Below are 24,571 nucleotides of genomic sequence, written 5' to 3'. Positions count from 1 at the left end.
GCAGCTGTGGTTACCCACAATGCACTGCTGCTAAATATGGAGATGATCTCTTTATGCCCCTAAAAGCAAGGCTCACATCAAATTACACTCAACGTTGCTTTTTAGTAGGAGGGCTTTTCGGTCTCTTAGCCCCTTAGTGGTTCTGGGCAGTGTTGCTTGGGAATTTCTGCCAAAGTCATTTTCGCATCAAAAATCGCAGTTTCGATTTTGAGAACATTTTCGCGAAATACAATGTACTTAAGAAATATTTTCGCAGTAGTGGAAACAATCGGACGGCGCCCAAAAATCAATCGCCTGTCGTCTGTAAAAATCCTGCAAAAAGTTGTGACATGGGTACGGTCAAAGGTGCATTGTGATGTGGTGCGGAAGCCAATTTTGCCACGCGCAAATTGAACAAGGGGTTGATTCGCTAAGACAAATAGCATGCCTTGTCAGAGTTAACATGCCCTATCAGAGTTAACATGCCCTATCAGAGTTGATGTGCCTTATCAGCGTAGCATTGCGAGTGCTACGAACTTATGCCTGCTAATTGGCAATGATGTGAGCTCCACTCGTCCTGCCCTGATCCCCTGGGGTTCCAATCACTTTAAAGGACATTATCCCCGCACTTTGATTGGCCCAACAGGCTGCCTGTCATGTTTCTTGTAAAGTGACAGGCAGCCTATTGGGCCAATCAAAGTGCCGAAAAGCCCTCCTACTAAAATGCAACGCTGAAAATAATTTGATGTGAGCCTTGCTTTTAGGGGCATAAAGAGATAATTTGGCATGTTAACTCTGATAAGGCGTGCTATTTGTCTTTGTGAATCAAGCCCCAAGTGTGTAAGGACCCTCAAAGAATACTACACGTATGCAGTGTTCACCTGTCAAGACAGGTGCGTTCGATCACCTCTAACCATCCTTGCTCAGCCTGTATTCTGCAGGCACACAAGGGGTAGAGAATGTCACTGGCACTTACAGGACAGGGGTTAGCAGTAAACAATGACCCCTCTAAGCAGCAATTTACGTCACTGGCCCTCTCTGTCACCAGCCACAGATCAGGACTGGGATGGGGAAGATAAACAGAGGAGGACGGATAATGCCATGTGTTTTCCATTATGGCCACTCACGAGATACTTCCAGGAATTTTAACCCTGAAAACATTAGCAAGGAGGAAAACAAGAGGTGGGAGGAAGCCGGTCACAGCTCTGCCAAACACTCAGGATTAGTCCACAGTCACGTTTCCTACCAAACTAATCCAGCGCTCTGCGCCTCTCCTCTGCCGCCCAGGGGCAGCACTCGCTGTGCGCCGGTAACTCATGTCAGGGCTGGAAGCCACTAGAGCAATTTTTTGAGCGTTTAGGGAGCGATTGAAAACGCTAGCAATTTCCCTAAACGCTCAGCTAATGATAATAGATGGGCCAAATTCCGCTGGAGCGATTGCGATTAGCAAAATCACAAATGCTGGACATGCAGCATTTTTGAGCGTTAGCATTTCTGCAATGTAAAGTATTTAAATGCTGGTGTAATCGCTCATGAATCGATACACAGAGCGATTTTCCTAGTGTTTTTAAATTACTGCACATTGTAAAAAAATGTCAATTAATTGAAAGGAGCAATCCGAATTAAAAACATTAATCGCTACACAACCGCTGGCAAAAAGCTGACACTTTTTAAAATCGACAGAAAACACTCATGAAATCGCTTACAAAACGCTCATTAAAATCGCTAGCAATTGGGATTAGTGATAGCGCTTTGTAGTGGGTTCCAGGCCTCAGGCATATTCATCATCAGGCTACACCTGAGTTGCGCAGATGTGATGTTCACACTACTATGGAGCCTGGGACATGTTGTGAACTGTCACAAGAATAAGCCTGCTACACACTTTCAAATATAATTGCCCAATATCTGATTACTTTTACCATCTCCACGTAGTATGAACACAGGGAAGCTGGTAAACACTATAACGGGTATTGGCGTTGGTCACACTGCAGGGACATACAGTGGTGTGAAAAACTATTTGCCCCCTTCCTGATTTCTTATTCTTTTGCATGTTGGTCACACTTAAATGTTTCTGCTCATCAAAAACCGTTAACTATTAGTCAAAGATAACATAATTGAACACAAAATGCAGTTTTAAATGATGGTTTTTATTATATATTGAGAAAAAAACCTCAAAACCTACATGGCCCTGTGTGAAAAAGAAATTGCCCCCTGAACCTAATAACTGGTTGGGCCACCCTTAGCAGCAATAACTGCAATCAAGCGTTTGCGATAACTTGCAACGAGTCTTTTACAGCGCTCTGGAGGAATTTTGGCCCACTCATCGTTGCAGAATTGTTGTAATTCAGCTTTATTTGAGGGTTTTCTAGCATGAACCGCCTTTTTAGGGTCATGCTACAACATCTCAATAGGATTCAGGTCAGGACTTTGACTAGGCCACTCCAAAGTCTTCATTTTGTTTTTCTTCAGCCATTCAGAGGTGGATTTGCTGGTGTGTTTTGGGTCATTGTCCTGCTGCAGCACCCAAGATCGCTTCAGCTTGAGTTGACGAACAGATGGTCGGACATTCTCCTTCAGGATTTTTTGGTAGACAGTAGAATTCATGGTTCCATCTATCACAGCAAGCCTTCCAGGTCCTGAAGCAGCAAAAACAACCCCAGACCATTACACTACCACCACCACATTTTACTGTTGGTATGATGTTCTTTTGCTGAAATGCTGTGTTATTTCTACGCCAGATGTAACGGGACACGCACCTTCCAAAAAGTTCAACTTTTGTCTCGTCTGTCCACAAGGTATTTTCCCAAAAGTCTTGGCAATCATTGAGATGTTTTTTAGCAAAATTGAGACGAGCCTTAATGTTTTTTTTGCTTAAAAGTGGTTTGCGCCTTAGATATCTGCCATGCAGGCCGTTTTTGCCCAGTCTCTTTCTTATGGTGGAGTCGTGAACACTGACCTTAAGGGCCCGTTGAGACACTTGTAATCACGAAACGCCAGCGATTACCGCCGGCGTTTTGCGGTAGTGATTTTCCCGCGAATCACGCGGAAAAATCACAGGACACTGCAGCGGTTTTGGAGCGATCGCAATTAGCGTGCTTTGCACGCTAATCACGATCGCTAATGGCGGAATGCTCGTCGCCGGCAAACCGCTGCATGCAGCGCAGATGCGGTTATCGCTAACCGCAACCGCGGCAGTGGGAACACTAGAGATGGCTACAATGTGTAGCGGTTTTGACAAAACTGCTAGCGGTTTTCCCTGAGCGGGCATCGCGCGATTCCCGCTCAGGTGAGAACGGGCCCTAATTGAGGCAAGTGAGGCCTGCAGTTCTTTAGATGTTGTCCTGGGGTCTTTTGTGGCCTCTCGGATGAGTTTTCTCTGTGCTCTTAGGGTAATTTTGGTCGACCGACAACTCCTGGGAAGGTTCATCACTGTTCCATGTTTTTGCCATTTGTGGATAATGGCTCTCACTGTGGTTCACTGGAGTCCCAAAGCTTTAGAAATGACTTTATAACCTTTACTAGACTGATAGATTTCAATTACTTTTGTTCTCATTTGTTCCTGAATTTCTTTGGATCTTGGCATGATGTCTAGCTTTTGAGGTGCTTTTGGTCTACTTCTCTGTGTCAGCTCCTATTTAAGTGATTTCTTGATTGAAACAGGTGTGGCAGTAATCAGGCCTGGGGGTGACTACAGAAATTGAACTCAGGTGTGATAAACCACAGTTAAGTTATTTTATAACAAGTGGGGGGCAATCACTTTTTCACACAGGGCCATGCAAATTTGGAGTTTTTTTTTCCTCACTAAATAATAAAAACCATCATTTACAACTGCATTTTGTGTTCAATTATGTTATCTTTGACTAATAGCTAACGGTTTTTGATGAGCAGAAACATTTAAGTGTGACAAACATGCAAAAGAATAAGAAATCAGGAAGGGGGCAAATAGTTTTTCACACGACTGTAGCTGCCTGGGACGCTACAGGGGGGCACCAAGAACCAGTGATAAATTACACTACAGTGGGCATTTCAAGCTGAGATACACTGCAAGGGGCACTCAGAAGCTGAGATACACTACAGGGGGCACTGGGAAGCTGAGATACACTACAGGGGAGACTTGGAAGCTGGGATACACTGCAGGGGGCAATTGGAAGGTGAGATATACTACAGTGGGCACTGGGAAGCTGAGATACACTGCAGGGGGCACTTGGAAGGTGAGATGCACTCCAAGGGACATTCGGAAGGTGAGATATACTACAGTGAGCACTGGGAAGCTGAGATACACTGCAGGAGGCACTTGGAAGGTGAGATACACTCCAAGGGACATTCGGAAGGTGAGATATACTACAGTGGGCACCGGGAAGCTGAAATACACTACATGGGCACTGGGAAGCTGAGATACACTACAGGGGCAATTGTAAGCTAGGACACACTAAAGGGAACACTTGGAAGCTGGAACACACTACTACGGGTGGCACTAAAAACTAAAAAGCAGAGATGAATTACAAGAGGGCACCGGAATGCTGACACATGCTATAGGGGGCACTAGAAAGCTAGAAGACACACTACTGGCGAGCTGGGCTGCAATATGACAATATAGGGTGGTAGGCATTCTGGAACACACTAAAGGGGGTATAGGTAAGCTGGAACATACCATCAGACGGGGGGCACTGTGAGGCTGCAATGCTCTATGGAGAGCACAGAGAAGCTCCAACACTCCACTGAAACTTCAGAACAAGAGTAGGATAAAGATTTGCAGTAAAATGTCCTCTAGATCAGGGCTTTTCAACCAGTGGTACTTTGCTGTTGGGCCAGGTGGTAAGTGCTGGGTTTGCCGGCCTACTGCTTACCCTGGTCCCATCCTGTCTACATAAAGTTTGGCTCCCCCTTGATCATCACTACGTTGCCCTGCGGCATATTTTAGACCTCAGATCAGCAAAGAAACAGTCAGGCGATTGGTGCACAGTGACGACATGTACACAGGAAGTAAGATCACTGCTCACTTCCTGTATTTGAAGTACATGCGTTGTCGCTGTGCACCGTTCATCTGGCTGTCTCTTCACTGCAGGCTACCGCTGATCTGAGTTGTGAACTATTCCACAGCGAGGGGGAGCCGAACTTTGTGGTGAGTCACAGCTCTTTGGTGGTGGTGGTGGGGGGTGCTACCTTTATTGAGGTGAGGGGGGGGGGGGGGGTGTATGAACTGGAAAGGCTACCTATATTGGCAGTCTACCTACAGATTGCCAATAATCTGTGAGCTAGCAACCTGATTTTACTCCTTTTCTGTGCCGATGGCTCCTGCTTTTCCCCTCCCATAGGTTATACCCCCCATTTCTTAAAGTGTATCTCTAAGAAAAAAGTACCTCAGGAGAGTGAAGCCTCTGGATCCTAAAGAGGCTTCCCCCTCCTTCCTCAGTAGCGGGGATTCAGTGCTGGGAAACTCTAAAGATCTCCTTGTCGGCTCTTGGTGTGCTCTCTGCTTGAGATCCGGTGGACACAGCCGGAGCCCGATTGGGTCCACTCTACTGTGCAGGTACACAGGGCCTCAGTTTATGAAATCACCGACTCCAAGTACCCAAAATGGCTCTGACTCCTTAGTCTAATACTTACTAGGGTTGTCGATTTGGTACAGATATCATCCGACTCCCGACTCCTCAGTTTATGTAACCACCGACTCTGACTCCAGGTACCCAAAATGGCTCAGACTCCTCAACGCCGACTCCTTAGTCTAATGCTTACTAGGGCTGTGGATTAGGTACAGAAATCATCCGACTCCTCAGTTTATGAAACTACCGACTCCAGGTACCAAAATGACTCAGACTCCACAGCGGTACCACTAGTGGTACTTGAAAATGTTCAGCTGGTAACAGTGGTACAATTAGCCCCGGTTCACATTAGCGTTCCAGGTCTGGCTTCCCCGGACCCGGAACGCTCCGTACACAGCGGATGGTGAATGGATACATTGTTAATCAATGTCTCCATTCAAACTCGTGCGACCGTCTGGATCCGATCCGGGAACGCAGCTCCGGGACGATCCGGCTTTTTTCCAACATGCTCCATTTTTGCAGTACGTCCCGATGCGGCTGCGGACCCGGGCCGGATCCTGACCCGAACATGCGGCCATGCTGTGCAATGAGAAGCGGATGTTTCTCATCACATTGGCAATAGGACCGGATGTTTCCAGCACCGGTCCTATGCCACTTGGGGGGCCCGGACTACACGCCGGTATCCCCCATGCTTGCGGTGCCTTTCTGGCACTGCAATGTATCTAGTTCCGGCTACTTTATTGTAGCCGGAACTGATACATTCCGGATCCGCAACTTGTGGCCACCGCAGAGACCCGTACGGTCTCTTTGCGGCCCCCCGACACTTGTGGACTCGAACCGCAAGTGTGAACGGGGCCTTAGTGAAAAGGTGGAAAAGCTCTGCTCTAGGTCATGAAAGGCAGCATATGTGATTTGGAGACATTTGCCTGTCAACAAATCATTAAACTACTACGGTACAGTACATTACCACCAGCCCAGATTTTGTGAGCGCATCCTGCCCCCTAGTGGCCTCCAAAAAGTTTCAGATAAGAAATTGCATCATGCTTTCCTTGCAGTATAGTATCAATAAAACAGTTTTAGAAGGTAGAATTTGACATAGGTATCCCATCTGTGGACGGCCGCAGATGAAATACGTTTTTACCAGATGATTTATTATTATTATTTATTGTATTTATAAAGCGACAACATTACGCAGCGCTGCACAATAGGTAAATGGCTTAATAAGGTAGAACATACAATGAGTTCATGCAAATGTCTTTGAAAACAGTAGTTCAGTGTCTTTGGTCAACATAGAGACTGTTCTAGTCCTCAAGATGGGTGATGGACAGTGCGATTGTAAAATCAAGCAGGAAACACTAGAGGGGAGGGTCCTGCCAGAGGCTTACAATCTAAAGGGTGGAGGGAGAGACAAGGGGGTTGATTCATTATAACAAATAGTGTGCCTTATCAGAGTTAACATGCCTTATCAGAGTTAACGTGCCCTGACAGGCAGCCTATTGGGCCAATGAAAGTGCGGGAATAATGTCCTTTAAAGTGATTGGACCCGCAGGGGCTCAGGGCGGGATGAGTGGAGCTCTCATCATTGCCAATTAGCAGGCATAAGTTCGTAGCACTCGCAATGCTACTCTGATAAGGCACGTTAACTCTGATAAGGCACCTTAATGCTGATAAGGCATGTCAACTCTAATAAGGCATGTTAACTCTGATAAGGCACGCTATTTGTTATAGTGAATCAACCCCAATAGGTGCATCTGTTGAGAGGTTGCCCCGCAGAACCTTTTATAGTACTGATGCAAGCAGGAAAAGGTGAGTCTTGAGGGCTCGTTTGATGGTATTAAAGGTGGGGGCGAGTCTGATGGCTTGTGGGAGCGAGTTCCAGAGAGTGGGAACAGCCCTAGTGAAGTCCTGCAATCGTGCATTGGAATGAGATATACGCAGTGCAACTAGGTGAAGGTTGTTGCTTGCTGGTGCCTTAAAAGGTATTTTTTTTTGCTAAGGTGTGAAAATATCCCCTAGGTAGGAGAAAACTTTGGAGAAAAAGTCAATTGAATAAGGGCCTACCTGTTTCCTGGTTGTCCTGCTTTTTCTCTGCCTCTAATACTTTTAGCGATAAACAAACATGCAGATCAGGTGTTTCTGACTGAAGCCTGACTGGATTAGCTGCATGCTTGTTTCAGATGTGTGATTCAACCACTACTGCAGCCAAAGAGATCAACAGGGCTGCCCGGCAACTGGTATGGTTAAAAGGAAACAAATATGGCAGTCTCCATGTCCCTCTCACTTCAGGTTCCCTGTGAGGCCCCAGTTCAGTTTCAGGTTTTTGGCTAATGGGGTATTTCTTTTTTGCAGAAATGTAGTTGCGTGAAGAGGAAAGCGTACAAGAGAAAGCGGGCGGAGTCTGTCTACGTCCGGCCTCCGCAGAATGTATCTCCGCCTCCTCCTACTGACCCTACTGATTGGATACGGCACATCGGAAGTCATATTATGTAAGTTATACTACACCTGATTCCATATAGCTCAATACAATGTGATGTGTGAAAGGATGGCCAGTGAGATCGTAATACTTCTCACATTCATGCAAACATCGATGCAAACTGTATGTATGGCAACTTGTAGAGGGGTTAATAAACTGGCTACACACCCCGTTTAACACTAGGAAGGGCTTGTTATAGGGGTTCAGTAAGTTTGGCCCACTGAGGTGTGCTTGCCAGCTAATAATCCTTCTAGGCTTATTTTGGAGCAAAATAAATCTATAAAAATACAATTTCTGTTCATAGCCTATCAATTTAGTTACTGGTGTCTTTAAAACTAATTAAAGGGAACCAAGCACCACTTTTTTTTCCTGGTTTTAATAGCTACAGGAGCTGCCATGTTCTCCCCCTCCCTTCTAGCTGCCCATTATTTATTCAGGGGAAGGTGTGAAGATAGCATCTGAGACTTCTGTAAACCCTTTGAAGCACAGTGTCCTATCCCCCCACCCCAATGCTGATGAAAGCTTTTGTTTGCTCTCTGCTAATGCGTGCAATAAAAAATTACATCAGTCCTTATCTGCCTGAAATTTCTGAGGTTGGGCAGGCCTCGGAAGTAGGAGGAAGTAGGGTAATAAAACCCTCTGCTAAACTTTTAAATGTAAAAAAATAAAAAGAGTTAAAATTTAAAGAGGAACTCCAGTGAAAAATAATGTAATAAAAAAGTGCTTCGTTTTTACAATAATTATGTATAAATGATTTAGCCAGTGTTTGCTCATTGTAAAAACTTTCCTCTCCCTGATTTACATTCTGAAATTTACCACATGGTGACATTTTTACTGCTGGCAGGTGGTGTCAGTGGAAGTAGCTGCTGCTTGCTTTTTTGGCAGTTGGGAACAGCTGTAAACAGCTATTTCCCACAATGCAATGAGGTTCACAGACAGGAAACTGCCAGGACCGCGGTCCTCAGTTTCCTGTGGGAGGAGTTTCACCACAATATCAGCCATACAGAGCCCCCTGATGATCCGTTTGAGAAAAGGTAGAGATTTCTTATGGGAAAGAGGGCATCAGCTACTGATTGGGATGAAGTGCAATTCTTGGTCACAGTTTCTCTTTAGATTTTTTTTATTAATGAGCCACATTGCTGGCATATTGAACGTACAATTGAGATGCCCCGGGTGCTAAAAACTGAGGTTGGTTCACTTTAACGCCGGCTGTGGGGATGACAAGTCGGTTGTCTGGGCACCAAAAAAGCCATAAATGGCCCTTGTGCCCAACACACCTAGTTATGCTCCGTGAACCCCTAGTAAGAAAAAAAATCCTTAAGGTGCCCATACATCTAGCAATTTTGGTGGCCGATTGACCAATACATAGATTTCTCTCTGATCGAATCTGATTGGAGAGAAATCTGTTGGCCGCCATGAACCGAAGGTCGATTCCTGACCGATTTCAGCATGAATTTGTGTGGTGACATCAGCTCGGCACCCACGGTCTCTGCCCCCCTAGTGTAGATATAACCGCGTGCCCCCGTGTTTTCATCACATACACGATTATCATACGCTGTTATCACCAAGCGCCCGATTGAGTATGCTTTTGGCGGCACCGATTTTCATCTGATCAATAATTATTGAATAGGCTGGTCGATTGGTCGCCAAATCCGTAGATGTATGGGCTCCATTGGACCTTCTGCGGTGACATTTCCACTCTGAATGCTATCTCTTGTCTAAACAACTTATTCTGCCTCTGTTTGCTTTGTCTGCGGAGAGTCTGTCTCAGCAATATAAATACATATCAAACTATAACACTGATAGCCTCTCTCCTTGTATCGGCAGCGATATGTCGCTACGCGCTAGGAATGTACGACAGGACGATACGTGATGAGGATATCACCGCTTCCAGCCAATGGTATGAGTCAACGGGGCCGCAGTTTGCACGGTAAGACAAGACAAATAACATTTATATTGCGCTTTTTCTCCTGGGCCACTCAAAGCTGCAGCCACTAGGGTGCGCTCTATAGGCAGCAGCAGTGTTAGGGAGTCTACATAGAGATAAATAGAGGTGAATGTTTATTTGCTGTATTTGCACAATGTCCACCCTGTAAGTCAAATCAGCATTAACCCTTGCACCCACATCTCGCACTTGCAGCAACGCATAACGCACAGCAACAAACCCTGCCAAATAAAATGGAGGATATTGGTTCTCCATAAATGTTAACATTCTCAAATTAAGCCAACCCAAACGAAAATCATCAAGGTTCCTTCCTTAGGATTGGTCCACTCATACCAGCATACAATTAATGCTTCAAATTTGGACTGGGAGCAACCGGGGTTCTTAAAGTGAACCAGAGACGAAGCACCCTCATGTATTTTATCATATATAACAGTGGGAACATTAGAGAAAACACCTACCCTGCTCTGTTTCATCCTTCACTGCTCAGCCTGCTTGTTATCAGCCCTGATAAAATCCCAGACTGAGCATTCAGTCTGGCTTTGCTCAGGAATCATTATAGCTGAGTCTGTCTTCTCTGATGTATTTTCATTCCCAAGCCTGCCCCCTTCTGGCTCTGCTTTCCTGTTATGTATAGTACTTGCAGCATCACAGAGAGCTGTGTGATGAGATAGGAGGAGCTGCTGGTGTCTGATAATGTAAGGGAATATTGAAAAACATTTTTTTAATCTATATTTGTTAGTCATAAGAGGTTATTAAAAATGGTGATTTCATTTTGCAGACAGCCCACTCACTAATATGCTTTTCTGATGAACTGTGTTTTGCATGAAGTTTTAGTAAAAAAAACAAAAAAAACCCCACAAAAAACGGCACACCAGAGCGGCGAAAATACAAGCTACAGTATTTATTTTGTAAAATCTATCGGGGGGGGGGGGGGGGGGGGATATGTTCATTTTGTGCCAAAGCGTTCATCTCTGGTTTCCTTTAAAGAGCCTGCAGAGGCATAATTAGTGTTTTCAGCTCCTGGGGACAAAGATGTTTTTTGTAGACACCCCCACCCCCAAGTTAGCTGTGCACCCCACAAAAAAATGTTGTGGGTGTGGTCATGGGTGGAGCAAAATGTACAGGAAGTTAGCAGTGGTGTAATTAGGCCTGGCAAGCAAACCATTGCATGAAGATCCCTCTTCTATAAAATACAGTGTTCTCCCAGAAATTTTTTCCAGTCAAGTGCCATGAATAAGTAGTAGGGTGGGGGTGTGACAGGGGAATGCAGGACCAGAACAACTCTGCTTACAGCATTTGAGGAGAATGAGGAGGCGAGTTGTTCACAGACGGGCGCTAACCAAAATTAACCGGGTGGAGCACCCGGCTACAAGAGTCAGGAAGAACACTGAAATATATAAATAAAATACAAAAGGGCTAGCATATCACATAACAGACAGTGTCCCCTTAAAGTAGACAGAGTAACCTGGCTTGTGGGCTGGCTGTTTTGGCTTCTGTGCTGTGCTAGCTGTCCTGGACTGGGTGGCCCAATCCTGGGCTGGCTGACCCAATGTCACATTACCTGGCAGTCTCACATCATCCTGTAATGTACTGCAGAAGATGCCGATACTATATAAAAATGGCAGCTGCGCTGAGCGCCCTCAGTGTACTGTGCCCGGGGACATATGTCCCCCATGTTCCCCCATCGCTACGCCTCTGTAATGAGGAACTGTAGTAAAACAACATAATTAATACAATTGCTTGTGTTTTTTTTTTTTTTTTTACAATATTAACTTATATTTTTATTGTTTAGTCAATGTTTGCCCATTGTAAAATCTTTCCTCTCCCTGATTTACATTCGGACATTTATCACTACTTGCATAGCACGATTTTCAGTCTACAAACAGTTGGGATCTTATATTTACCTCATCAGTAAAAAAAGGGTTTTTTTGTGTATGTTCTTGATTGCTTTGCATATTAGTTTTAGTATAAAAAAAAGGTTACCATACATTTCCTGTAAGACTAGACAGACCTGCAGCCAATCATCCAGTATTAGCAGGACAGGACCCACCTGCAGCCAATCAGATTAGAGCATTCGCAGTGCATTAGAGAGATTGATAATAATGAGCCTGCTCCCAGTGGAGCAGCAGATGTATATACAAGGCGGAATGTCTCAGGGTTAAATGAGCCTTTAATTCTCCTTGGACGGCACAAATGCAAACAGATCTGCCCGGCTGCTGCCAACACATGATGTAACCGGTAACTGGATCCCTGGAAAATAATTAGGCCGAGAGGATGATGTCACTGGATTCCAGCAGTCAACGTGTAGAATTTTCCTGCACTCTCTGGATGTGGTTGTGCCTCCTGGAGTAATTTTGACTTTCTGCAATACACGTCAGGAAACACCTTGTTTACAACCCGAACTTCATGCTCAGTGATGTCACTGGTCTCTAGTGAATGGATAGGCTGCATGCTCAGTGATGTCACTGGTCTCTAGTGAATGGATAGGCTGCATTCTCAGTGATGTCACTGGCCTCTAGTGAATGGATAGGCTGCATTCTCAGTGATGTCACTGGTCTTTAGTGAATGGATAGGCTGCATTCTCGGTGATGTCACTGGCCTCTAGTGAAAGCATAGGCTGCATTCTCAGTGATGTCACTGGTCTTTAGTGAATGGATAGGCTGCATTCTCGGTGATGTCACTGGCCTCTAGTGAAAGCATAGGCTGCATTCTCAGTGGTGTCACTGGTATCTAGTGAATGGATAGGCTGCATTCTCAGTGATGTCACTGGTCTGTAGTGAATGGATAGGCTGCATTCTCAGTGATGTCACTGGTCTCTAGTGAATGGATAGGCTGCATTGTCAGTGATATCACTGGTCTCTAGTAAATGGATAGGCTGCATTCTCAGTGATGTCACTAGTCTCAGTGAATGGATGGGCTGCATTCTAAGTGATGTCACTAGTCTCTAGTGAATGGATAGTCTGCACGCTCAGTGATGTCACTGCTCTCTAGTGAATGGATAGGCTTCATTCTCAGTGATGTCACTGGTCTCTAGTGAATGGATAGGCTGCATCCTCGGTGATGTCACTGGTCTCTAGTGAATGGATAGGCTGCATTCTCAGTAATGTCACTGTTCTCTAGTGAATGGATAGGCTGCACGCTCAGTGATGTCACCAGTCTCTAGTGAATGGATAGGCTGCATTCTCAGTGATATCACTGGTCTCTAGTGAATGGATAGACTGCATTCTTAGTGATGTCACTGGTGTCTAGTGAATGGATGGGCTGCATTCTCGGTGATGTCACTGGTCTCTAGTGAATGGATAGGCTGCATTCACGGTGATTTTACCAGTCTCTAGTGAATGGATAGACTGCATTCTCAGTGATGTCACTGGTCTCTAGTGAGTGTATAGGCTGCATTCTCAGTGATGTCACTGGTCTCTAGTGAATGGGCAGGCTGCATTCTCAGTGATGTCACTGGCCTCTAGTGAATGGGCAGGCTGCATTCTCAGTGATGTCACTGGTCTCTAGTGAATATATATGCTATATTTTTTGTGATGTCTCTGGCATGTTTTATGTCTGCTTTTTTAGTTTGATCTGTGGCCTACTTTATGCTTCAGCTGTAGCTTTATATGGAGGATGTAAAGCTCCCATACAGTAATGTCCCCAACACACTCTCTGCTTTCTGACAGGCTGCAGCGGGAGGAAGGAGACGGCGCCTGGTGCCCAGCGGGTCTGCTTCAGCCAGAGGACGTACAGTTCTTACAGATACACCTGCACAAGCTCTACTTTATCACCCTGATCGGAACTCAAGGACGGCACGCCCGAGCCACCGGTAAAGAGTTTGCCAGGTCCTACCGCGTGGACTACAGCCGGAATGGTGAGAGGTGGCTGTCATGGAAAGACCACCAGGGACAGCAGGTGAGAAGTCTGCTAGAGTTATGGGCATATAGAATGAAACGAACTCCGCCTCCTAATGCCTAACACTAACCCCCTACTAATGCCTAACACTAACCCTCCTCCTAATGCCTAACACTAACCCCCCCTCCTAATGCCTAACACTAACTTCCCTTCCTAATACCCAACACTAAATCCCCCCTCCTAATGCCTAACACTAACCCCCCTCCTAATGCCTAACACTAACCCCTCTTAATGCCTAACATTACCCAGCCCCCCTCCTAATGCCTAACACTAACTCCCCTCTTAATCCCTAACACTAACCTCCCCTCCTAATTCCCAACACGAACCCCCCTAATGCCTAACACTAACCGTCCTCCTAATTCCTATCATTAACCCCATTCCTGATACCTAATACACTAACCCTCTTGCTTATACTCAACACAAACCCCCTCTCCTAACACTAACCCCCTCTTAATGCCTAACACTAACCCCTTCCCTAATGCCTAACACTAACCTCCCCTCCTAATTCCTATCATTAACCCCATTCCTGATACCTAATACACTAATCCTCTTGCATATACCCAACACAAACCCCCCCCCCCCTCCTAATGCCTAACACTAACTTCCCTTCCTAACACTATCTTCCCTCTGGGTGCGTAAACAGTAAACCCCTTCTAATACCCCACACTATCCCTCCCTCCTAATTCCTGACAATAATCCCCCTCCCTCTACCCCTTCCTTATACCTAACACGAACCCCTCTCCTAATGTCTAACACTAACCTCCCCTCCTAATGCCTAACACTAACCTCCCCTCCTAATGCCTAACACTAACCCCCCCTCCTAATGCTTAACACTAACCTCCTCTCCTAATGCTTAACACTACCCCCCCCCCCCTAATTCCTAACTCTCCCTCATAATACCTAACATTAACCCCCCAATGCCTAACACTAATTCCCCCCCCCCCTCCCCCAATGCCTAACAGTAAACTCCTTCCTAGTTCTTAACACAAACCTCCCCCGGCGTCTAAAGTATTGATGCACTAACATAACAATCGGCTAGTATTGGGAGCCCAATCCACCCCCTTGGGAGCCTAGGAACAGTATTATCATACGCATCTATTAGTCACCTGCCAATGCCGGGCACCCAGATTAACTGCTTCATTATATGACCTAGTGAGGACTAAAAGCTTTCACATCTAATGCTTTGATAAATCCAGGTCAGGTCATCCATCCCCTTATCCCTCCACCTCATATAAACTTAGTAAATCCCGATCTTCAGCATTTCAGGTTCTGTTATCCTTTTATCATGCTCTACAAAGCAAAATGATGAATCCTCATCAGATCAAGAACTAAATACTTGGAAAAACAACCAGGCTGATATTTCCAACCACCAAGGGATTTTAACCTCCCTGGCGTTCTGATTATGCGCAGGCCACACAGCTGCGCATGGTTTTTTAAACCTATTTTTTTTTTTATCATGTAGCTAGCCTAGCGCTAGCTACATGATAGCCCTCTCCCAGCCGAATCCCACCCACCCTTCCGATAGCCGCCGGCGATGATGGCCGTCAGGAAATCCCATTCTGAACGGGATTGGCTGCAGGGCTTCCCCCCGTCAAACGGAATGACGTCATCGACGTCGTGACGTCATAGGGAGTCCCAATCCGCCCCTCAGCGCTGCCTGGCACTGATTGGCCAGGCTGCGCACAGGGTCTCAAGGCGGGGGGGGGGCTACTACGCGGCGGGTAGCAGCGCATCGGCGGCGATCGGAGCAAACATGCAGCTAGCAAAGTGCTAGCTGCGTGTTTGAAAAAAAAACTATCAAAATCGGCCCGGCAGGGCCTGAGCGGTGCCCTCTAGCGTCTTTGGATGAGCTCAACTCGTCCAGAACGCTAGGGAGGTTAAAGGGACACTGTAGGGGGGGTCGGGGGAAAATGAGTTGAACTTATCCGGGGCTTCTAATGGTCCCCCGCAGACATTCTATCACCGATGCTCCGGCCCCGCCTCCGATTCACTTCTGGAATTTTAGACTTTAAAGTCTGAAAACCACTGCGCCTGCGTTGCCGTGTCCTCGATCCCACTGATGTCACCAGGAGCATACTGTGCAGGCCCAGTATGGTCTGTGTCGGCGCAGTACACTCCTGGTGACCTCAGCGGGATTGAGGACATGGCAACGCAGGCGCAGTCGTTTGCAGACTTTAAAGTCTGAAATTCCAGAAGTGAACCGGCGGCGGGGCTGGAGCATTGGGGAGTGGCTGCGCGGGCACAGAATGTCTGTGGGGGACTTTAAGAAGCCCCGGGTAAGTTGAACTCATTTTCCCCCGACCCCCCTACAGTATCCCTTTAAGGTTGTCATCACCGTAACCATGACTTTAGAACACGTTCTTCTGTTCTCTATGGTTTTAATATGACTATACTTTTGACACACATCATTACTTTGCATGGTCATCGTTGATGTCAACTCAACTGATACCTTAAACAATGTCCAGGAAAGTCTAAAATGTCACATCTTGCATGGTCACCTTATTCTCCACATCACAGTTCAGCTGGGCATTGCCTAGGTTATCTTTGGAGTTGCCAAGATGAGGCATTGGGGACACGTTGTCCTCTTCCTGCAAGGCTCAGAGATGAGGCCTCCTCAACCAACGTAGGTGAAGACGGATTCAGTCACCAAGCAGCGTCTTTCAGAATGAATAGCATTAGAACGACGGCATTTTGTGCGACTCCCATAACCGCAGAAAGGCCCTGAATCATTAGTGTGGTGAAGTGATGACTGATCTGCAGCTTATCCTTGACATAACTTCTGATAATTGCCATCCAGCCCAAGTGAACAATGACCTTGCTTGTTTGTGAGCAACCAGCCAACTTCATTTCTCAATGAATGCTCTATGTTTATTTCTCCTCCCTAATTATATTTCTGGTGGGTAAATGATTGCCGTGTGATGCTGAGGAGAAAAAGGAATAAGAGAAGTACCATATTTTTTTTTAAATATAAGACACACTCCAACCCCCCCCCCCCCCCCCCAAGACTGAGGAGGTAGGGGAGTAAGTCAGTGTGTCTTATATTCTGAAGGTGTGGCCAGGTGCCTCCCCCCCCCCCAGCTCTTACTGACCGACGTGCTCTGTTTCCTGTGCTGTATACAGAAGATGCCGCTGCTGCTGTATACACTTGTCCTCCATGGCCGCCGTACTTCTGTTTTCACTGGTACCCTCTAGCTGTGCACAGCGCTCTTGCGCCGTCAGTTTACGCATGACATGCTCAGCTAGAGGGCAGCAGTGAACCCGAAAATACAGCAGCCGTGGAAGGCGAGCATATACTGTGGCGCACCTTCTGTATAAAGCAGCTGATATGGGCGGAAGAGACGGACGGAGGACTCTGAGCACGTTCCTGGATTGGTAAGAGCATGTAGTTAGCTGTGAGTGTAGTCAATGTAGATGGCAGTGAAGTTTGTGTAGCTGGGAGTGTAGTCAATGTAGCTAGGAGAGTGGTCAGTGTAGCTGGAAGTGTAGTTAATGTAACTGGGCAGTGTAGCTGGGATAGAGACAGTTTTGGGGGGAAAAGGTCTATATGATGCCCCAGCACCATAGACGCACCAGGTTTAGTATTTTTCTTTTTTCTCTGATTTTTGCCCTCTAAACATAGGTGCGTGTTGTAGTCCAAAGATAGATAGATAGATAGATAGATAGATAGATAGATAGATAGATAGATAGATAGATTTATGATTGGAATAATGACTCAATATGCCATGAATGATAATTTTGCATATTTTCAGATCATCAAAGGCAATGTGGATGAGTATGAGGTGGTCCTGAATGACTTGCGACCTCCAATCATAGCGAGTCACATCCGTGTCATCCCTGTCACCAAGGTCCCCATGACGGTGTGCATGAGGGTGGAGCTGTACGGCTGTGCCTGGTATGGTAAGCAGACTCTTTCTTCTGCACTCAGATTGGGCAGGGAGGCAGGCAAATAGGCAGGGCTGGATTTGTAAAGTTTATCGCCCAAGGCTCACTGCCACCCCCTATTCTCCTTGTCCTGTGTACCCCCCCCCCCCCCCCCCAGTCTTGTGCTGTACTCCCCTCGTCCACTGCTCACCCCTGTTAACCAGTCTGCTGCCCGCCCCTTGCTTCCCGGTGTCTTAGACCATGGCCATTGTGGCCATGCCTCAAATCCAGCCATGGAAATATGGTTTCTTCTTAGGGGAAAATGTTTACACACTTCTAAACTCACATTTCAGATTTTGTTGAGGTGGTTTAAAACTTGGATCCAAAACAAGTGCAATTCTTTAAAATTGAGGCTGTTGCCATGATACTCAGTTTGCAAAGCCTCATAGTTTTTTGAATGACAACGATTCAATGGACATAAATGTATATTACAATATATTTATATGGCACTGACATCTTCTGCAGCACTTTACAGAGTACACAGTCATGTCACTGACTGTCCTCAGAGGATCTCAAAATCTAATTCTACCATAGTCATAGTCTAATATCCTACCATATTATTATTATTATTATGTATTTATATAGCAATGACATCTTCTGCAGCACTTTACACAATACATAGTCATGTCACTGACTGTCCTCAGAGGGGCTCACAATCAAAACCTACCATACTCATAGTCTAATGTCCTACCAAATAATAATAATAATAATAATAATAATAATAATAGTATTATTATTATTAGGCAGGGCATTAGACTATGACTATGGTAGGATTTGATTGTGAGCCTCTCTGAGGACTGTCAGTGACATAACTATGTACTCTGTGATGCGCTGCAGAAGATGTCAGTGCTATAGAAGTACATAATAATAACAACAACTATTATTATTATGTATTTATATAGCACTGATAATTTCTGCAGCGCATCACAGAGTACATAGTCATTTCAATGACTGTCCTCAGAGGAGCTCACAGTCTAATATTTACCAAAGGCATAGTCTAATGTCCTACCATATTATTATGTATTTATATAGCACTGACCTCTTCTGCAGCACTTTACAGAGTACATAGTCATGTCCCTGACTATACCCAGAGGAGGTCACAATCTAATCCTATCATAGATATAATGTAATGTCCTACCATATCAACATGCATTTATAAAACATTGACTTCTGCAGAGTAGCTGACAATTTAATCATTACCATAGTCTAATGTCCATGTTATGATCTAATGATATATAATTTATCAGTGTGTTTTGGGGATGTGAGAGAAAACAGGAGTGCCCTAAGGTAACCAACACAAACAGGTGGAGAACATACAAACTGCATGCAAATGGTATCCTGGCCTAGATTTCAACTTGCACATGTTTGCAGGTCACTGAAACTACCAAAAACCTAAAATGACTATTGGCCAAAGTAGCACAGTAATATCTACATCATTTGTGTACTAATTGGGTCAATAGGGGTAATGTTAATAATGTTAAGTGGGGGTTGTAAGCTAGGAATGTACAAACTAGCTAATGGTGCCTTATGCAACTGCCTAGATTGCCTGCATCTAAAACCAGCACTGGCGGTACATATTAAAAAAACCTGGTCTTCCCCAGCTAAACATCTTGTAACCTATAGTCAGGCTTTATAGAGTTAGCTGGTGTGGGAAGATAGGTGTAACGATTGGTGTCAGCACGCAGAGAGAATCTGATTATTGGTGATCTGCAGTATCACCAAGAATGCAGATATATACCTGATTATTGATGATCTGCAGTATCACCGATAATCAGATATATTGCTAACCTCTGGACACCTATAGGTATGTGAGTGTTTGGTGTAACAGTAATACTTTGAGACATGCACCTGCTGAGCAGGTGATCAGAAGCAGCCTGGAGTACTGCTTTAGAGGACACAGGAATCTTACAGCAGCCTGAGACTCTCCAAGGGATGGAGTCAGGCTGGAGATGGGAAGGACCAGCGTGTGAGTGACACCTGAAAGGTGATGTCACTATCTGAGCTGGAGACTATCTCTAGACAGGGAGATAGCTCTCGAGGTCGGGCAAGCCAGGTCGGCAACACACGGTCAGATAAAGTACATAGACAGAAAACTGATTCGGTATCCAAGGCAGGCAAGCAAGGTTTGGCAACAGAAGATCAGATATGCGAGGTACCGAATCAGAGGACAGAAGAATAGTCAGATAAGTAATAAGTCATAACAGATATCAAACAATGCCTAGTCTGGGTGTGAGGTCCTTGGTCTCTACACCCCAGAACTAGTCTGAAGTATAACAGAGTGGAATATACAAGTTCCCTAGTCTTTGGTGCAAGGTCTGTGGTCTCGGCACCCTGGAACTAGTCTGGAGTATAACACAGATGACAATACAGTTCCCTAATCTGAGTGCAAGGTCCGTGGTCTCAGCACCCTGGAACTAGTCTGGTGTATAACACAGATGACAATACAGTTCCCTAATCTGAGTGCGAGGTCCGTGGTCTCAGCACCTTGGAACTAGTCTGAAGTATAACACAGATGACAATACAGTTCCCTAATCTGAGTGCGAGGTCCGTGGTCTCAGCACCCTGGAACTAGTCTGGAGTATAACACAGATGACAATACAGTTCCCTAATCTGGGTGTGAGGTCCGTGGTCTCTACACCCTGGAACTAGTCTAAGCATAAACAGAATAATAACTCAAAGTTTCTGGCTCAGTGTGAATTCCCAGGGACACCTGGTTCAAACACACTGTGAGAACTGACAAAGGTCTGAGTGCTTCCACCTAGTGATCGCAACGGCAGACAACTTGAGACTGGCCAGCAGCAAGTAAATATGGAGCAGTGCTCTCCAGCACCGCCCCTGAATGATCAACCAATGGAAACTTGCCCTGGCGTCAGCTGATCAGCGCGATCAACTGACCTTCCCATGTTTAGCATAAGAGTTCTGCCTCTCAGCGCGCGCGCGCGTGCGCGTGTTCCTCAGCCTGTGTGCACTAACAGACCTAGCCACACCAGACCCACGCCGCTCCGCACAGATCGCTGCGCTGGACGTGGAATCCGCCGCCTCACTGCTGTCACAGGCGGTGACCTTTCCGCGTTCTGCCCTGCCACCAGATCGCCGCATTGGACGCGGAAACAGCCGCCTCCTCAGTGCCAAACGCGGCGGCTTTTCCGCGTTCTCTCACAGTACCCCCCCCCCCGAGGAGTGGACTCCGGACATCTCCTGCCCGGCTTCTCAGGATGCAAGTTATGGAACTCCCTTTTTAAATCCTCTGCGTGCATGCGACATTCTGGCACCCAAGTTCTTTCCTCAATGCCATATCCTTTCCAGTGCACTAAATACTGCACGGAGTTCTGCACAAGCCGGGAGTCTAGAATCTTTTCAATTTCATACTCGGGTTGATCATCAATCAACACCGGGGGGGGGGGGGGGGGGGAAGCGGAATCCACGTGCACTGCTGGCTTGAGCAAGGACACATGAAAGGATCTCACCCCTCGCATGCTGGTGGGGAGATCGATGGCATAGGTGACGTTATTGATTTTCCTGGTTACTGGAAACGGGCCCACAAACCTGGGACCTAACTTGGGCGAGAGTTGCTTCAGCGCCAAATGTCGTGTGGACACCCAAACCAAGTCTCCTGGAAGAAATTCCCACTCGATGGAACGTCTCTTATCGGCCTGTTTCTTCTGACTTTGAAAAGCCCTCCTCAGATTTCTTTCAACCATTCCCCACACTTGTCTTAAAGGGAACCAGAGACGAAGCACCCTTGTGTATTTCACCATGTATATCAGTAAGAACATTAGAGAAAACACTTACCATGCTCTCTGTTTCACCCTCACTGCTAAAAGTGTCTGTTACAGCAGTCACAAGAATCCCAGACTGAGCAATTAAATCTGGCTTTGCTGGGAATGATTATTGCTGAGTCATTATAGCAAAGCCACAAGGGGGCAGGCTTGGGCTTGAAATAACACCACAGAAGACAGACTTAGCTATAATCTTTCTGTAGCAAAGCTAGACGGAGCAGCCTGACTTCTCAGTCGGGGATTCTTATCAGAGGTGATAACATTAAGATTACACAGAGAACAATGAAACAAAGGGCAGATTAGGTGTTTACTGTCATGTTCCCACTGATTTATAAGGTAAAATACAAGAGGGTGCTTCATCTCTGGTTCTCTTTAAAGACTTCCGCCAATCCTCCAGGGCTGGAAACGGGGTGGAAGCCACTGGTAATGGGGTGAACTTAGGTGATCTACCCGTCACCACCTGGAATGGGGAAAAACCTGAGGAAGCACTTTTAAGATTGTTGTGTGCCAATTCTGCATAGGGCAAGAATTTGACCCAGTCAGTTTGAGCATCCGCCACATAACATCTTAAGAACTGTTCCAGAGACTGATTTATTCTTTCGGTCTGGCCATTGTTCTGTGGGTGGTAGCCTGATGAGAAAGATAGCCCCATGTTTAACTGATGGCAGAATGCCCTCCAAAATTTAGAGACAAATTGGACTCCTCGATCTGAGACTATATTTTCCGGAATCCCATGCAGTCGGAAAATATGTTGGATAAAAAGATCGGCCAGCTCCTGGGCCGAGGGGAGTCCTTTCAGAGGAACAAAGTGGGCCATCTTACTAACGCGATCGACTACCACCCAAATGACCTTCATGCCCTCAGACCTGGGGAGTTCACCCACAAAATCCATGGACAGGTGGGTCCATGGCTCACAGGTGCCTGACGAGAGGGTTTGCTTCTAGCACATACTGCACATTCTCTTACATACTCCTTGCAGTCAACGGCCAGTGACGGCCACCAGGCACATCTCGCAATGAGATCCTGAGTTCTGGTGGCCCCAGGATGCCCCGCATTCTTGTGAGAATGGAACAACTGCAGTATCTGTAGACGAAAAGGCATGGGGACAAACATGACCCCTTCAGGCTTTCCCTGTGGCACATCCTGTTGGAATGGAGCCAAGGTCTCTGTCCAGTCCCCCCAGGTCTCAGTGGCGGCCAGAACCACTTTCTGAGGAAGAATGGTTTCTGGGTCTGAGGGCTGTGCTGTTTGGGGCTCAAAACATCTGGATAAGGCATCAGCCTTGATGTTTTTACTACCAGGGGTATACGTGATTACAAATCTGAATCTTGAGAAAAATAATGACCACCGAGCCTGTCGGGGGCTAAGTCTCTTAGCGCCCTCAATGTACTCCACATTTTTGTGGTCAGTATAGACAGTAATGGTATGTTCTGCGCCTTCTAGCCAATGTCGCCATTCCTCAAAGGCCAACTTAATGGCTAGAAGTTCCCTATTGCCTATATCGTAGTTTTTCTCTGCGGGCGAAAATCTACGAGAAAAATAGACACAAGGGTGTAACTTTCCCTGCAGCCCAGAACGCTGAGACAGCACAGCCCCCACCCCTACCTCTGAGGCATCTACCTCTACAATAAAGGGGAAAGTGGTGTCGACATGTCTCAAAATGGGTGCAGTACAGAACAACTTCTTTAGGGTGGAGAAAGCAGCATGGGCCTCAGGGGACCAGTGATGAGTATCTGCCCCTTTCTTAGTGAGGCTGGTAAGAGGTGAAATCACCGTAAAGTACCCCTTTATAAACCTCCTATAGTTATTGGCGAACCCCAGGAACCTCTGGAGTGCCTTCAGACTCACAGGTTGAGGCCATTCCAAGACAGCTGAGACTTTTCCAGGGTCCATAGAGAGACCAGAGGTAGAAATAATGTATCCCAAGAAGGCGACAGATGTTACCTCGAAAATGCACTTTTCCAGCTTCACGTAGAGCATATTCTGTCTCAATTTCCGTAACACAAATTCAACGTGTTTTCTGTGCTCAGAGAGGCTGGACGAGAAGATTAGTATGTCGTCTAGATATACTAAGACGAATCTGCCCAACACCTCTCTGAAGACTTCATTGATTAATTCTTGAAAGACGGCCGGAGCGTTACACAACCCGAAGGGCATCACCAGGTACTCGTAGTGCCCGTCGGGTGTGTTGAAGGCCGTCTTCCACTCATCACCGTCCCTGATTCTCACAAGATTGTATGCACCCCTTAAATCCAATTTCGAGAAAATGTTAGCATTGGTGACCCGAGTAAACAAATCGTCTATTAAAGGCAAGGGATAGAGATTTTTTACTGTGATCTTATTTAGGCCCCGATAATCAATGCATGGACGGAGGCCTCCATCCTTTTTCACAAAAAAGAACCATGCCCCTGCCGGGGACCGAGAAGGGCGAATAAAACCCTTAGCTAAGTTTTCACATATGTATTCCTGCATGGCCAATTTCTCTGGCCCTGACAAATTATAGAGGTGACCTCTAGGGGGCATACAACCAGACCTGAGATCAATGGGGCAATCAAAAGGACGGTGTGGAGGAAGTTTATCTGCTGCCTTGGGACAAAACACGTCCGCAAACTGTGAATACTGATCTGGCAAACCTTCCAAATGAATCTTGGTTTTACCAAAGGTTACTTTCGCTAAACAATGATGATAGCAATGGTTAGACCAGCTCGTTAGCTGACCAGTAGCCCAATTGATCTGAGGCGAGTAAATCTGTAACCATGGCATGCCAAGAATGATCGTGGAGGTTGCCATTCGTAACACAAAAAATGATAAACTTTCTCTATGTAACACCCCTATTGTGACCCCCAAGTCTGGGGTCTGAGAGAGGGGGTGATTACTTTGCAGGGGGGAGTCATCCACTGCAGTGACCCGGATCTGTTGTTTCAATGGAGAGATCGGGATCCCCAATTTTTTTAGCAAATTCATAATCCATAAAGTTAGCTGCTGAGCCAGAATCTATAAAGGCCTCAGTAGTCTCTGTCTTATCCTGCCAGGA

General features: G+C 46.1%; 1 protein-coding gene and 1 long non-coding RNA gene across 2 annotated transcripts in view; one reads left to right on the top strand and one right to left on the bottom strand.

Annotated features, from left to right (window-relative positions):
• LOC137527764 (uncharacterized) overlaps positions 1-24,571 on the bottom strand; it is a 145,688-nt gene that overhangs the window by 11,793 nt on the left and 109,324 nt on the right. The window lies entirely within an intron of this gene.
• The window catches only part of LOC137527763 (discoidin domain-containing receptor 2-like), a 64,673-nt gene continuing 47,977 nt past the window's right edge, over positions 7,876-24,571 (top strand). The window contains exons 1-4 of the mRNA XM_068248639.1: positions 7,876-8,008; positions 9,823-9,925; positions 13,609-13,837; positions 17,587-17,734. Of these exons, the coding sequence (XP_068104740.1) occupies positions 7,945-8,008; positions 9,823-9,925; positions 13,609-13,837; positions 17,587-17,734 (544 nt within the window). The 5' untranslated portion in view covers positions 7,876-7,944. The remainder of the gene's footprint in view (positions 8,009-9,822; positions 9,926-13,608; positions 13,838-17,586; positions 17,735-24,571) is intronic.

This window comes from Hyperolius riggenbachi, chromosome 8, assembly GCF_040937935.1.
Source record: "Hyperolius riggenbachi isolate aHypRig1 chromosome 8, aHypRig1.pri, whole genome shotgun sequence".
Taxonomy (NCBI): Eukaryota; Metazoa; Chordata; class Amphibia; order Anura; family Hyperoliidae; genus Hyperolius; species Hyperolius riggenbachi.
This window is presented reverse-complemented; position numbering and strand designations above follow the sequence as displayed.